This window comes from Fusarium poae, chromosome 1, assembly GCF_019609905.1.
Source record: "Fusarium poae strain DAOMC 252244 chromosome 1, whole genome shotgun sequence".
Classification (NCBI taxonomy): Eukaryota; Fungi; Ascomycota; class Sordariomycetes; order Hypocreales; family Nectriaceae; genus Fusarium; species Fusarium poae.
The window spans coordinates 9285932-9299775 of NC_058399.1; the positions used below are offsets into that span (position 1 = coordinate 9285932).

The following is a 13844-nucleotide window of genomic DNA, read 5'->3' on the forward strand; positions in this document are numbered from 1 at the left end:
TCAGTTAATGTACAAACCCATCCCTCCATCCATGATTCCATGGATCCCTCCCTTGGAACTGGTGGTCTTGGCTTCCGCCATTGGACCACTGTCTCTCCCTGATTTTTGTCTACGATCTCCACGCGGCATACCTAGGTACTAATGTAGGTACACATGTGTAGACCTACCTTGCTAGGCTTGCCTTCTATAGATAGTAGCTTGTCCCTTCGCTACTTGTGCAGCGCTGATTCTTCTCTTCTTACATCTTTCGTTGTCTTCTTTTGTGCTTGGCTCTTCACGTCACTCCTTAGATTTGATCGATCGTTTGATATCTCCCTTTAAGTACCTCGGTGAAACTCACCACACTTTGACTCTCATTTCGACGCGCAATGCGCATATAACATCATAATGTTGGCCACTTTCCAAGGGCGACCAGGTCGTCGCTACATTAGCCTTTTTCTTCTCATCGCCATCACATGGTTTCTTGTCCACAACTTTCGTCCATATGAACGTTACCGCACCGTCAGAATAGGCACCTACAACTACCTTCCCAGCAGCTATGATTGGAGCAAGCAGCAGATCTTCCACCCCGTCGACGACATCAAGAGTCCCCCAAACGGCACATTCAAGCTACTGCCCAATATTCAGAAGGAACGCCCGAACGGCTACACCGAAGACAACGAGACGACTGCTAGAAAGGCGGCCATCAAGCAGGCCTTCACCAAGAGTTGGGAGGCTTATAAGAAGCATGCGTGGGGCTGGGACGAGCTGGCGCCAGTCTCTCTCAAGGGCAAGACCACCTTTTCTGGCTGGGCCGCCCAGATTGTCGATGCTCTCGACACTCTCTGGATTCTTGACATGAAGGATGAGTTCAAAGAAGCTGTCCAAATTGTTGCCATGATCGATTGGGCACGCACTGGTGATAGCTACCTCAACCTGTTCGAGGTAGCTATTCGTCACCTTGGTGGCCTCCTCTCTGCCTATGAGCTCTCTGACGAAGCTGTCTTGCTCGGCAAGGCCATTGAGCTAGGCGAGATGCTCTATGCCGCATTCGACACCCCCAACCGCCTGCCATCTCACTGGCTTTACTTCAAGTCTGCGAAGAACGGAGAACAGCAAGCCGATGAAGAGATGTCTGGTGCTGCAGGCGGCTCAATGTGCCTTGAGTTCACTCGTCTGTCCCAGATTACTGGCAACCCCAAGTACTATGATGCCACGGAGCGCATTAAGCAGTTCTTCTACCGCAATCAGGACAATACTAAAATCCCCGGTTTGTGGCCACATGTCATGAACTACCGTGAGGAAAACGTCGACGACGATCGCTTCACCCTTGGAGCTGGCGCAGATTCACTCTACGAGTACCTACCCAAGATGCACGCTTTGTTGGGTGGCCTAGATTCCGAATATGTTGAGATGACCACCAAGGCTCTTGATACCGCCACTAAGCATCTGCTCTTCAAACCTCGTAATCCCAGTGACCTGGATATACTGATGTCAGGCAACGCAGTGCCAGGCGATGATGGCGCCAAGCCCAAGCTTACCGCTGAAATGCAGCACTTGACATGCTTTATTGGCGGAACTTATGCCCTGGCCGGTAAGCTTCTTTCACGGACTGATCTTGTCGACCTCGGTTCTCGCCTAACAGCTGGCTGTGTTTGGGCATACGATGCTTTCCCCACGAATATCATGCCCGAGATTGCTGAGCTTGAAGCATGCGAGTCTATCACCAGCAAATGCCGCTGGAGTGATAAACCTGTGGAGAAAAAGGACAAGCTACCCGAGGGTTTCGTCCGAGTCCGCAACTCAGAATACAGACTGCGCCCCGAGGCTATCGAGAGCGTCTTCTACATGTGGCGTATCACAGGCGACGATGTTTGGCGTGCTGCTGCTTGGCGTATGTGGGACAGCATCGTCAAGCAGACTGAGACTCAGGAGGCCTTTGCTACAATCACTGATGTCAACAGAAAGGGTAGCGACAAGCGCGATAACATGGAGGTAAGTTCATCGGTCTTTCAACTTCCCAGATTAAAGCTGACAGTATGCTAGACTTTTTGGATGTCCGAAACGATCAAGTACTTCTACCTCACTTTTGAGGATCCCAACGTCATCAACTTGGACGAATGGGTGCTCAACACCGAGGCACACCCCCTTAAGCGTCCCAAGGGCGAGGAGCCTGAGGCTCCTAAGAGAAAGACATCGTGGTGGAAATTCGGCCATTAAGCTATGAGCTAGCGGGCGACTTCTTTTTCAGTTTGTGTTTTAATGAGTTAGCAAAATGGAAGCATAGTGTCTTGGTTATATCAACTTTTCAAATTTATACAGCATTGATGTCATATACCTTAGTACCTACCTACCTACGGTTAATACTACCGATCCCGCTAATCGCATCGCCCCGCCTCTCGCATACGCCCTCGCCCCAGTCATAGATTACATCACCGCCAAAAATAAAGTATCATCATAACTAACCCATGTTCCACATTCACTTAACCACGCTTCATCCTGGAAATAACTCACCCGTACCCTTAATATATCCTACCACGGCCGTAATGCGGCATGCCGCTGCGTCCCTCTTTCCTCTGTAGTCTGCGCTCTGCGCCAATTCCCCCAGTTTGCAGCGCTAGACTGCTCCAGTGTCCGACACCAGCAATTACCGTATATGGACTGCAAGCACAGCAACGAAGAGGACGGCATGATGAGGTCGCCAGGAAAAATCATTATGAGCGACTGAACGTACGGCATGACGCCACACCGGCAGAAATAAAGAAGTATTGCCGTTGTCCCTAACGCCCATGATGATATATATGCGACTAACATTTCCCAGGTCTTTCTATTCACTTTCCAAGACACACCATCCCGACGCCAACCGTTCAGATCCAAACGCATCGTCTACGTTCTCCCTAATCTCCGAGTCGTACACAGTCTTGTCTGATAAGTCTCGCCGCTCAGCCTACGATCGAGATGTCCTACGTTTGCACCATCATCCGCCACAAACAGCCGCTCAGCGTGGTTCTTACCATTCCCACCAAGCTGGTGGACGCGCACCTTCAGGTCTAAGCCGCAGGAGAGGTACTTTTCGCGGTCCGCCGCCTAGTTTTTACCGGAGTGGAGGTTGGGGAGACCAGGCGGACAAGCGTCGCAAGGCGCATGAAGAGAGTACTGGTGGTGGCGGCGCGTCATCGCAAGAACAAGGAACATCATACAGTAGTCACCAGAGCCCCTGGGGTGACCCTTTTAAAACCCACGAGACGTCTTCTCATGGAGGAATGGGACCAGGCGACGATCCTTTTGGGCACCAGAACGATGTCCCTCACTTTGACAAAAAAGGCCATGCGCGAACACATCGACGAGAGGACGAGCGACGTAAAGAACGATGGCAGAAGCGGGCCATGGGTGATGACGATATTGAATTCGAGCCACAAACGTCCATCACCGGGCATTTTATCATAATATCGGGCATTCTGGCAACGACATTATTGGCCCCTCTCATATATATTCAATTCATGAGCATTGGGCAGCAAAAGAAGGAGAGGGTTTAGATGAAAGGGGAGAAAGAGTTGGAATCTGATATTTCTCTTGAAAGCACGTGTAGAAAGGACGTACGATATGAAAGATACATCAACGACAATATTGGAGTTTTACGGCTATAGGTAGAAGATGAACTCTTGATAAACAGAACGGGCTCCCTGCACAAGTACTCAAGAAGAGGCTTCACACACATGAGGAGGAACCAAGACATATCAAGATCTTCGAGATTTTTTATTTGAGATAATCTACATCCTTAAGGACCACCGCAATGCAAGCCTATAAGGTACATGAGCTGTTGAGGGTGGGACAACTCTAGAGCGGAATATTCTAGCGCAAACTTTATGCTAGAAGCTGAATAGAGGTATTTTTTAGAAGCAGTTTAACCCTCGAAGGTGAAGCTGGCACCGAGCTTGTGGGTAGCCTGGTCAAGCTTCTGGGTGTCGAAAGAGCCACCGAGACCCAGGGTGACACCCTCACGGAGGAGGACGTTGTAGGCAAGGGCAGCAATACCGCGGTCGTTGATCTTGACCTATATTTCGGACCATGAGTCAGTCATATGCCCCCAATCTTGTAAGCTTAGTTTTACGAACCTTGGTAAAAGAGACGGGGTCGATGCGGTACTTGCTGGCGACCTCAAGACCGACAGCGTTGCCGGTCTTGGAGTTCCAGGTAGCCTTGGCACCAGCCTCAACCTGAGAGTTGACCTTGTGGTAGTAAGAAGCGGCGAAGACGCTGAGGTTGTCAGAAGCGGTGATAGCAGCGCTGTACTGAGGAGCAGCGTAGCCAACAGCGGCGCTGTAAGCGGTCAGGGCAGCCTTGTTGGCATCGTAGCCAGCGGAAGCACCAGCGAGGAAACCCTCGTGGCCGACAACAGCATCGACGTTGGCGACGGGGCCCTTGAGGAGATCGAAGAAAGCACGGCCGTGGAAACCGGGCTGCTTGAAGTGGAGGTTGAACTTGGCACCCTTAGCGGCGGTGGCAGGGAGGAAGTTGAAGAGACCCTCGAGCTTGAGACCCTTGGCGAGGGAGTCGGCGACCTCGATCTTGGTGTCGAGAGCGTTGGCGGTGTTCCAGGTCTGGGTGAGGGTCAGGCCTGTACGGGAGTAGAACATTAGCAGTTGAGCGAAGCCAGGTTGAAGAAGCGCTGCGAATCCGATCGGCCATCCCGACTTTGGCCCAAGGATTCGCGAGACGCTGAGAGAGGGGAGATTTTGTTTGCGGCGAGGGTTAGATATGGGTGGTGAAGACGGAGATGGAGACTGTGAAAGTGACGGTGTTGAAGAAAAAGATGTTGGTGTCGTACCAGTAGGCTTGTCGGTGTATTTTCCCTCAATCTGTAAGGTTTAGATCAGTACTATGTTGCAAAACAGGAGGCCAATTCGTTTCTCGTTGGAGTTGTAGAGAGCTGGTTTGACAACGGCGCCGAAAGCCGCGGTTGACCGAGCACTAGCCTCCGAACCCCCGAACGAAAAACGACATAATGGCCTGCCATTGGCCTTGTTTGCAAAGGAATACTCACAGCAGCAGAGGTGGCCTTCTCGTGGCTGGACTTGCCAGTGACCTTGAAGGCAACGCCGTTGGGGGCGGTGTCCTTGAACTCGAAGGTGGTGGCAGAGAGGTGGTAGAAATCCTTGTTGAGGAGCTATAAAACGGCGCAAAAACGAGGCGCAAAAGTCAGCGGAGCTCATAGATAATCATGTTGCAGCTATAGCAAGGCATTTCGACCCAATATCGACGAGGTTGACGTTTTGAAGCTGTATGGCCTGTTCCACTCCTCGGTATGTGATCCAAAAGAGTAGAAAAAACACATCTCTCGCAGCCGTGGTGTAGTCACAGCCAGAAGAACCAAAACAGAAGTGAAGACGACGAATGGGGGGAGGTCAGAAGAAGCATACATCGTTGGCCGGCTTGGCAATGTCGGAGAAGGCGGGGACAGACATGATTGCGGTGTTTGGTATAATGAAGATTATGAGTCTTTGATGAAGATGAAGATGGGGATGAGAAACGGGGGAGGAGAGCGGAAGACAATGGGAAGAGCCTGGCAGAAAATAATGGATGCTTGGGCTGTCTCTAGCTCTGGCTCTGGCTTCCCAGGCATGGATTTACACAGGGCATCCTTCTACACAGGGTTTAATTGTTGGGGGACCCCGCTGTAGCCAGGGTTGCCTAGGCACAGTAGCTAAACTCCACAGGGCCCAAGCTCTGAGATATGTACAGACTCGGCTACCAGATAGGCCTCGAAGCAAGGAATTGGCACACCTATACATCATTCAAGTCGGCTGATATCGGGACTGTGTCACCTTGTCGCTTGGCCAGTCGCGGGTGACCACTCTTGACCTTAAACACCAACAATCGTTTTGCTGTACAGCCGACGATCATGTAATTCATCAGTCTAATTTGGTGATTTCACAGGTCCCTCGGAAGCTAGGGCCCACGTGGAGGGGTAATGGACAATTTCTGCTACTTGGTAAAGAGTTGAGAAATCAAAAACAAGGTATTGGTTAGGCGAAAGAAACACCCGCCGCATTAAAAAGACACTCATTTCCAATTTGTTGACTGACTGTCATAGTATTTATCCGTAATCCTCTCTCAAAACCCGGGCTATGTATTAACATGTCGTCGTCTGGCCATTCCCATGCAACAATTGTTAACTCGACTCGCTGCCCAACAAGCGTTGTCCACCTTCAGCTTGCATTTCTTCGACGCATGAACAGCTCAGACACTAACAACTCATCTGACTCCATCATTAACTGACCACTACCCTAAGTCAAACCAGTCCTGTCTAGCCCAACTAACTATTACCACACACCAGTATCAGAGTTAATTAACACCTCGCTGCATTGACGAATCTGATCGACCAACCCACGTCGAGGAGTGTCGCCCACCTATTGGTCAGTTCACCACACCCATCTGTAATAGGCTGCTTCATCGTCAAGACCCTTCATGCATGAACAAGTCAAACAGCACAACATCAAGCACTAATCGGCAATACGTTTGACGGTCACCGACCTCGTTAACATGCAATCCATGAAATTATTTCTTTCTAGAACTTTTGTCTTTATTCTTCATTCCCATGTTCCTGCTCATATCATCCGTCCCTTTTTACAGTCATCAGCATTCCAAGGTAGGTAGCTAAGCAAATCCCAGACGCCTTTTTCTCTACCTTCAAGAAACGACACCCAGAGTTGCTCCTTAGATCGGGTTCATGACAGACACCTCAGATAGTATAAGTTACAATGAGTGGGCCAAGTTTTCTCTACTTGGTGTTTTACTCGATTCGCTATTTCATTAAGCCGCGTTGTCGTATTTGGCGTTGTGGGTAGCAATGGCTCTGCAACGATCGATATTAGTAACTACTTTCCTTTCCTTCTTTTTTCTTTTACAGGGATGTGACTTACCGGCCACTAGGGTCAGACTGCTTGGACCAAGTGGGAGTCCAGCGCATGACAGTTGACGCGCAGTGAGGGGGGAAGTGCTCGTCAAACATGCATCGGTACCAGTATGCCTCCTTGGTATCAGGGATATCGTTGCCCCACTCAGGCTTGGGGTTCTTCATCATCTCGTCGGTAACCTGCTTCTCAGCGGTGTCCTTGAGGGCATCGATCCATCCGTAGCCAACACCATCAGAGAACTGTTCCTTCTGTCGCCAGAGGATGTTATCGGGGAGGTAAGGCTGCTCATCGGGCTCATCTGAAGTATCGAAAGCCTTGCGGACGATGTACTTTTCGAGCTTCTCCTTGGTGATCATCTTGTCCTGGGGGTCAATGTTCATGGAGTACTCGAGGAACTGTTTAAACTGTCAGCATTGTGCGCTCTACCTGACCACCATTGAGAAAACTAGCTTACCTCTTTGTCAAGGAAAGGAACACGAGCCTCAAGACCCCAAGCAGATGTGGACTTGTTGGCTCGCAGACAATCAGACAGATGCAAGTTCTTGACACGTCGCACAGTTTCCTCGTGGAAAGACTCCTTATCGGGAGCAGCGTGGAAGTACAGATAACCGCCAAAGATCTCATCGCTACCCTCGCCACTCAGAACCATCTTGATACCCATAGCCTTGATCTTTCTTGACAAGAGGTACATAGGGGTAGAGGCTCGGATGGTGGTGACGTCGTAAGTCTCGAGGTGGAAGATAACGTCAGAAAGGGCATTAAGACCATCCTCGATGGTAAAGGTCATGACATGGTGCTTGGTTCCGAGGAACTTGGCGACCTCAAGAGCGGCCTTGTTGTCGGGAGAGCCTGGAAGACCGATAGAGAAAGAGTTGAGCTGGGGAAGGTAGGTAAGAGTGTCGAGGTGATCGTCATCGTCGACACCAACGAGACCCTCGCCTGTGTCAGGGTCCTCGACGGGGAGAACGTTGCCGTTGGCCTCGAGAGCCTGTTTTCGGAGTCGGGTCACCTCACGCTGGGCGATGGAGGCAGTCAAACTCGAATCAAGACCACCGGAAAGTAGAACACCGAATGGCACCTCAGCCATGAGTCGCTTTCGGACGGACTTCTCAAGAGCCTGTCGAAGGACCTTGTAGTCGACAGGGTTGCTGGGAACCTTCTTGGGGTCCCACCAAGAAGGGTTGAAGTAGCGAGTGGTCTCGCCAGTCTTGGAGTCGTAGACATGACCGGGGGGGAAAGCGACAATCTTGTCGCAAACGGTGTGCAGGCACTTCAACTCGGAGGCGAAGTAGACGGTTCCAGGCTCAGTGGAGGACCAGCCCTGGTAAAAAGTGGTAATACCGATAGGGTCGCGGGCGGCAATTGTGCGGTCTTGCTTCTTGTCGTAGAGGACAAAGGAGAACATACCGTCGAGATGGTTAGGGGCATCGGTGTCAAATTCGGTGTACTAGAAAACATATGTTGTGAGATCGGTGCTTCCTCCGCAGTCATAAACGGGATGTTCTCTTACCAAAGGGATGATGACCTCACAATCAGAAGTGGTCTTGAAGTGGTATCGCTCCTTGAGGTGCTTTCGAATGTGACGATGGTTGTAGATCTCACCGTTGACGGCGAGAATGATGCTGTCGTCAGCGTTGGTCAGGGGCTGGGCTCCGGACTCTGTGGAAAGATTGTCAGTTGTGACGGCTTCCAGGCGCCAAGAGCTTGCGACTTACCAACACCGACGATACTGAGACGCTCATGGCAGAGAACTAATACAAGAGTTAGAGACAAAAGCTTAGGTTCCCCGAAAGCCAATTGACATACTGGTGTGGTTGGAAATAACGCTTCCACCTAAAACGCAACTTTAGTACTTGCTACGAGTGTAACGATCCGACCATTATTTTCACGTACTCCAGTCTGGGCCACGGTGACGAATTCTGCGCCGATAAGTTAGTTTCGAGGGTTTCGATCATGTGTTGGTATACATACTGCTTTGCGAGCTTCAGAGCCGTAGGCTTGAACTTTTCCACGTCGGGATGACTGTGAGATGGAAAATGTTAGTCGCGCCATGATCCAGCAACAACTTTCCCCTCCGACCGCGGGGTGATTTCAATCCAATTCAATTCATGGCGGGGTCATGATGCCCCATGCCTTGCCCCTCCAAAACCACCAAGATCCATATTCATTCGCAAGGGGTGAGAGCGTACCGGTGACAGGCGAAGATTCCACACATGATTGCGGTTGCAGAAGTGTGCAATAGAGAAGTGTTGGATAGAGGATGGTATGAGGGAGGGAAAGGAAAGGGACAGGCAAGATTAATATTTAGCAGTAGCCCGAGGAGAGAAAAAAAAGAGGAGTCATAGCAAACTCCACCCTCCCTCTTTCCGCCGGCACAGGCGACAGGCGATAAGTGACTACTTGGACCTGTCTTCCATCGCTAAGGTACCTGCCTACTACCTATCTACAGTACCGGCCCGGGAGGCGCAAGGTTATTAGCGGTTATTGTCAGATCCAATGCACTCAGTGACACCTTTTCTCGTTAAGGTTATCCACAAGATGCTCCGCTGCGGAAACGATGGGCATCTCTCTCCACTGTGATGGTGACTGGCAGCCATTGAGTAAGTCGCTAGACCAACTAAGCAGTACTACATTGCCACAGTATTTCTGATTGTATTCTCTTGTACTTCACGTCAAAATCTCTATTGCTTTACTCTACATCCACGGAAGAACCTGTCCGTTGATAGATAACGGGTGATCGAACCAGGCCAAGTCAAAAACTTTTAGGAGGTGTGAGTAAACAAGATGGCCGACTTCGGCTTGCAAATGGGCAGACTTCATTGGTAGCCAAGAGGTAATGAGCCCTGAAACTTGGATGTTATTGGACAAATTACATAAACTTTGAATTCGGTGTTTGATAAGGGAAATACAGCGGGTATACGTATTCATGGCTGTTGCTGCCGTTGCGTCACGAAACCAACAACCGATACGATGGTTGATCAAGATAGATACCGTTGATTGTAGGTTGTTTTCTCTCCATGATCATATCCGCTCCGACGAAGAGGACTGAACCGAAGCAGTGGGGCGTTCCCACAAACGCAGCCGCAAAGTGAATCACTCGCCGACCAACATCGCAGGATGCATGGACCGACGACTGCCGGTATAATGTGACACATTGACGAAAAAAAAAAGACTCTGTTTAATCTTGAAAGAAATGCGCTCCTGTTGGTTCTGGTTTGTATCCCTGTTCAGCGACCCAGCGTGCAGTGTCAACCCTTTGCCAAGTAGCCGATCCCTCGTTATATCATTGCACGCCTCGTATCATGCTGTATCACATACGTGTGCCCCCGTAGTCCCTGAACTCCCTTTTACAGGTTCCAGATGACTCCCGCCATGTATTTCCTTTAACGCCGCGGCCTGGGGTTTCTCGCAAAGATTTTCGTCTAAATAGCCTCTGTACCTGAAGCTTCGAAAAGTATGCTCAAGGAGTGGGGTTTTCGCGGACTATTCGGCGGACTCGCTTCTCGTACTCGGCGCGATCTTTCTTGAATAAGTTGTATGCCTCCGCCTGGGCAGGGGACTCGGGATTAGGGTCGTTGAGAAGATCTTGAATACCAAGTAGGATTTGCTTGATGGTGATGGCAGGTTTCCATGCCTCCTCCTCGTTGAGAATGGACAAACACACAGTGCCTGACGGGTAAACGTTCGGGTGGAACAGCGGGGGAACAAATTTGCCTGGGCTATATCAGCATCAAGTCTCTCTCCGGTCATATCTAAAACTCGTCTTCTTACATTTGGGAGGCTTTGTGGGATATTCTAGTACGAATTAGCACATACCGCAAGAGCATCGCTGTGGTTGTTTGGGTCTCACCATCAGGAAAAACCATGGTCAGCTTGAAAAGACCTCCAGACCAAATCGTATTGTCCTTTCCAGGTATTCCGCATTCCCAGTTCTTGACATCGAGAATACCTTCTTTGGTGCGCTGAGGCTTGGCATAGAAACCGAAAGGATGGTCTCGTCGCCACTGCTTCCTACTTGCGTTTCAGTATGGTCCAAGATCAACACAAGCTGCACAGTCTTACCTTTCCTCCTGCAATCTGTTCTGACACAGCGCCATGATTTCTTCCTGTGAAGGAACTGGCTGCGACGAGATGGGGGTTGTGGTGGTGACTATGAGCACGAAATCGTCGAGGGTCGAGGGCCGCGCGAAGTCGAACAGCTGAGGCACAACGAATATTATGACTGCGACGAAAGGTTGCTAAGCTAAGCAAGAAATTCAAGTGAGGTGCGCAGGCTTCGTTTGGTACAGAAACCAGACTTTTGGGAGAAAGGAAAGGATTCGAGAGGAAGGCCTGATGGAGAAAGGGAAAGAAATCGAAACCAAAGCCCGGTGCTGTTTGCGCAGGTGTGCAGCAATTCACCAAACGACGTCTTTGTTGATGATTCGACCTATGCACAGGCCAATAACTTAGTACCTTAGTAGGTTAGTACTAAGTCATCGTCGTTGGTTGAGAAGCACGTCCACCCTTTTTCGGGAGACCCCGCTACTGGAGTTAGTGGTTGTTTGCCTGTTATGAGCGGGCGGGCAGTTAGGTAAGTTCCATGGTATGGAGGCTCCCTCAGCGAACCTAGGTAGGAGACAGTGCTGTTATGGCGGGGAAAGCCCCTAACTCAACCATACCTAGGTTAATCGCCCGGGCATTGATATCAATAGAATGTACCTACTGGATACTACCGACCTACTAACCTATCAATTATTCGAAAAGGGACAGTAAGTTGTATAGATGTAGGGAGTGCAAAGGGTGAAATCAACGCCAACATTCGTCTCTCTAAAACATAAAATACTAAGGTAGTCTCTTACTTGCTTGTTTTGCTCAGACAGGTAGGCATCACGCCCGATACCTGTAGGCTATAGCAATCACCTGCAATCTAGCGCCGGTTGGGGTCACAATCATACCTAGGTACCTAGGTCACCTCGGCACAGTCAAGTTAGATGCGGGCATACATCCGCTCACCTCAAAGTTCCTTTTCCACGTATCGTCGAGTGGTAAACGAATAATTCTCCCTTACATACCACTAATTTGGCTTCTACAGCGCAGAGCTTCATTTAAAGAAGCCTGCCACGCAAATCTCTCCACAGCAATTCGCCAGCTGATTCGTCTCACTTCACCGACGTTCGTTGACACAAGTGGGGGTGTGTGAGTGAGTTGTGTTGGATATACAGACAGACAAATTAGCATCATGAGTGCGGACAAGGATACAGAAGCTGCCTTGAAAGAAGAGGTCAAGGAGGAGCTAAAGGAAGGCGTCAAGGAGGACATCAAAGACGAGCCCAAGGAGGACAAGCACGAGGACATTATGAACCTCAGGGCTGAGGATGTTGCTACTCCCGCCTCGGCTGGCGACGCTCCGGTCGCTGATCCCCCGACGTCTTCTCCCTCAGCAGATACTCCTGCTCCAGAGGTAGAGTCAACCAAGGTGGTTCCCCAGGAAGCTCCTCGAAAGGAGGTGGTTTCTCAAGAGACCGCTGGAGCTGCTGTGCAAGAGACCACCTCTCAAGATACGTCTTCCAAAGAGACCACAACCCAGCACACTACTACTGAAGAGGTCGTGTCCATTGAACCCGCATCCAAAGAAACCAATCCCCAAAGCGACGCTACCAAGGAGAGTGATCAGAAGAATCCCGCTACCCAAGAGGATGCTCCTCAAGAAGCAGCTGCTGTGCTCACTACCGCTGCGGTAGTGGCCGCGGCAGCTACCACAGAGGCAGTGGTGGAAAAGGCTGCCAGTCTTTCGACGCCTGTAGTCGAAACCGCAAAGCCTCTTGATGATTTTGAGGATGTTCCAGACCCAGACGAAGATGACCTGGACGACCTGGATGGTACGTTGCAAGAAAACAGGGCCATAGGCGTATCCGCTAATTGTTCCTAGATATGTTGGATGAGTTCTCGGCAGTCAAGATCGACCAACCCAAGCCTGTCGAAGCTGCTTCTGATATTAAAGCAGAGGCTCCAAAAGACGCAGCTCCCTCTGGCAAGCAGCCTGAAGTTGAGGATGCGTTTTCAGAAGAAGAGTTTGCCAAACAGTTACAGGCTGGTATGGCCGATCTCTTAGGCGAACTTGAGCAGTCCGTAAGTCTTGTCCGCCATAGGCATGTTACTTATTGTAAGTGCTAATATTTTTCCAGCCTGATATGCAAGCTCAATTCGAGGACATCTTTAAGCATATCGCTGCGGCTGAAGGCGCTGGGGATGCGCCACCTCCAAGCTCTTCAAAGGGGCCAGCATCTCAAGCACCACCCGAGGATGCATCTTTCCAAGATACCATTAAGCGGACAATGGAGAGGATGCAGGCGTCAGGAGATCAAGCCACGGCTGCTGCTGCCTCAGGGTCCGGCGATGACTTCATGTCCGAGATGCTTAAGCAGTTATCCTCAGGCGACCTTGGCGATCTAGGAGGTGAGGGCAGCGAAGAGGAGTTTTCAAAAATGCTCATGGGTATGATGGAGCAGCTCACTAACAAGGAAATCCTCTACGAGCCTATGAAGGAGCTTGATGAGAAGTTTCCCGAGTGGCTGATCAAGAACCGTGACGCGACACCCAAGAATGATCTGAAGCGGTATGAAGAACAACAATCCATTGTGCGTCAGATAGTGGCCAAGTTCGAAGAGAAGACATACTCGGATTCCAACGCGACGGATCGTGAGTTTATCGTGGACAAAATGCAAAAGGTATGTTGATCTCAGATTTTCTCGGTGATTTTATTGATACTAACGTCTCGACCAGATGCAAGCAGCAGGATCGCCACCCTCTGATCTTGTTGGAGACATGCAGTCGGCTCAAGATGCCCTCAATCCAGGAGATGAAGCCTGTAACCCTCAATAGATACCAAGCTCTTCCGAGCCATCTAAATATCATTTACCAAAATAACGGTTGTACACGCGCAGTGATACGTTCACGGTATTTCCC

At 50.2% G+C, this 13844-nt stretch overlaps 6 protein-coding genes across 6 annotated transcripts; 3 read left to right on the forward strand and 3 right to left on the reverse strand.

Moving 5' to 3' along the window:
• Positions 1-387: 387 nt before the first annotated feature.
• Positions 388-2199, forward strand: FPOAC1_003007 (uncharacterized protein; the record flags this gene model as incomplete). The annotated part of the gene is made up of 2 exons (XM_044847579.1): positions 388-1974; positions 2026-2199. The coding sequence occupies 2 exons, from the start codon at positions 388-390 to the stop codon at positions 2197-2199; spliced, it is 1761 nt and encodes a 586-aa protein (XP_044713495.1).
• A 333-nt stretch (positions 2200-2532) lies between these two features.
• Positions 2533-3515, forward strand: FPOAC1_003008 (uncharacterized protein; the record flags this gene model as incomplete). Its single annotated transcript, XM_044847580.1, has 2 exons — positions 2533-2744; positions 2801-3515. The coding sequence occupies 2 exons, from the start codon at positions 2533-2535 to the stop codon at positions 3513-3515; spliced, it is 927 nt and encodes a 308-aa protein (XP_044713496.1).
• Positions 3516-3883: 368 nt separating this feature from the next.
• Positions 3884-5444, reverse strand: FPOAC1_003009 (uncharacterized protein; the record flags this gene model as incomplete). The annotated part of the gene is made up of 4 exons (XM_044847581.1): positions 3884-4033; positions 4095-4838; positions 5024-5146; positions 5400-5444. 4 exons carry the CDS (start codon positions 5442-5444, stop codon positions 3884-3886), a joined length of 1062 nt encoding a protein of 353 aa, XP_044713497.1.
• A 1348-nt stretch (positions 5445-6792) lies between these two features.
• ASN1 (asparagine synthetase) lies at positions 6793-9111 on the reverse strand (the record flags this gene model as incomplete). Its single annotated transcript, XM_044847582.1, has 9 exons — positions 6793-6835; positions 6903-7291; positions 7351-8343; positions 8407-8555; positions 8612-8647; positions 8703-8729; positions 8790-8815; positions 8868-8918; positions 9086-9111. The coding sequence occupies 9 exons, from the start codon at positions 9109-9111 to the stop codon at positions 6793-6795; spliced, it is 1740 nt and encodes a 579-aa protein (XP_044713498.1).
• A 1245-nt stretch (positions 9112-10356) lies between these two features.
• HUS5 (SUMO conjugating enzyme Hus5) lies at positions 10357-10993 on the reverse strand (the record flags this gene model as incomplete). Its single annotated transcript, XM_044847583.1, has 4 exons — positions 10357-10610; positions 10668-10691; positions 10747-10907; positions 10959-10993. 4 exons carry the CDS (start codon positions 10991-10993, stop codon positions 10357-10359), a joined length of 474 nt encoding a protein of 157 aa, XP_044713499.1.
• Positions 10994-12117: 1124 nt separating this feature from the next.
• FPOAC1_003012 (uncharacterized protein) lies at positions 12118-13760 on the forward strand (the record flags this gene model as incomplete). The annotated part of the gene is made up of 4 exons (XM_044847584.1): positions 12118-12757; positions 12808-13007; positions 13064-13606; positions 13662-13760. The coding sequence occupies 4 exons, from the start codon at positions 12118-12120 to the stop codon at positions 13758-13760; spliced, it is 1482 nt and encodes a 493-aa protein (XP_044713500.1).
• Between the last annotated feature and the right edge of the window lie 84 nt (positions 13761-13844).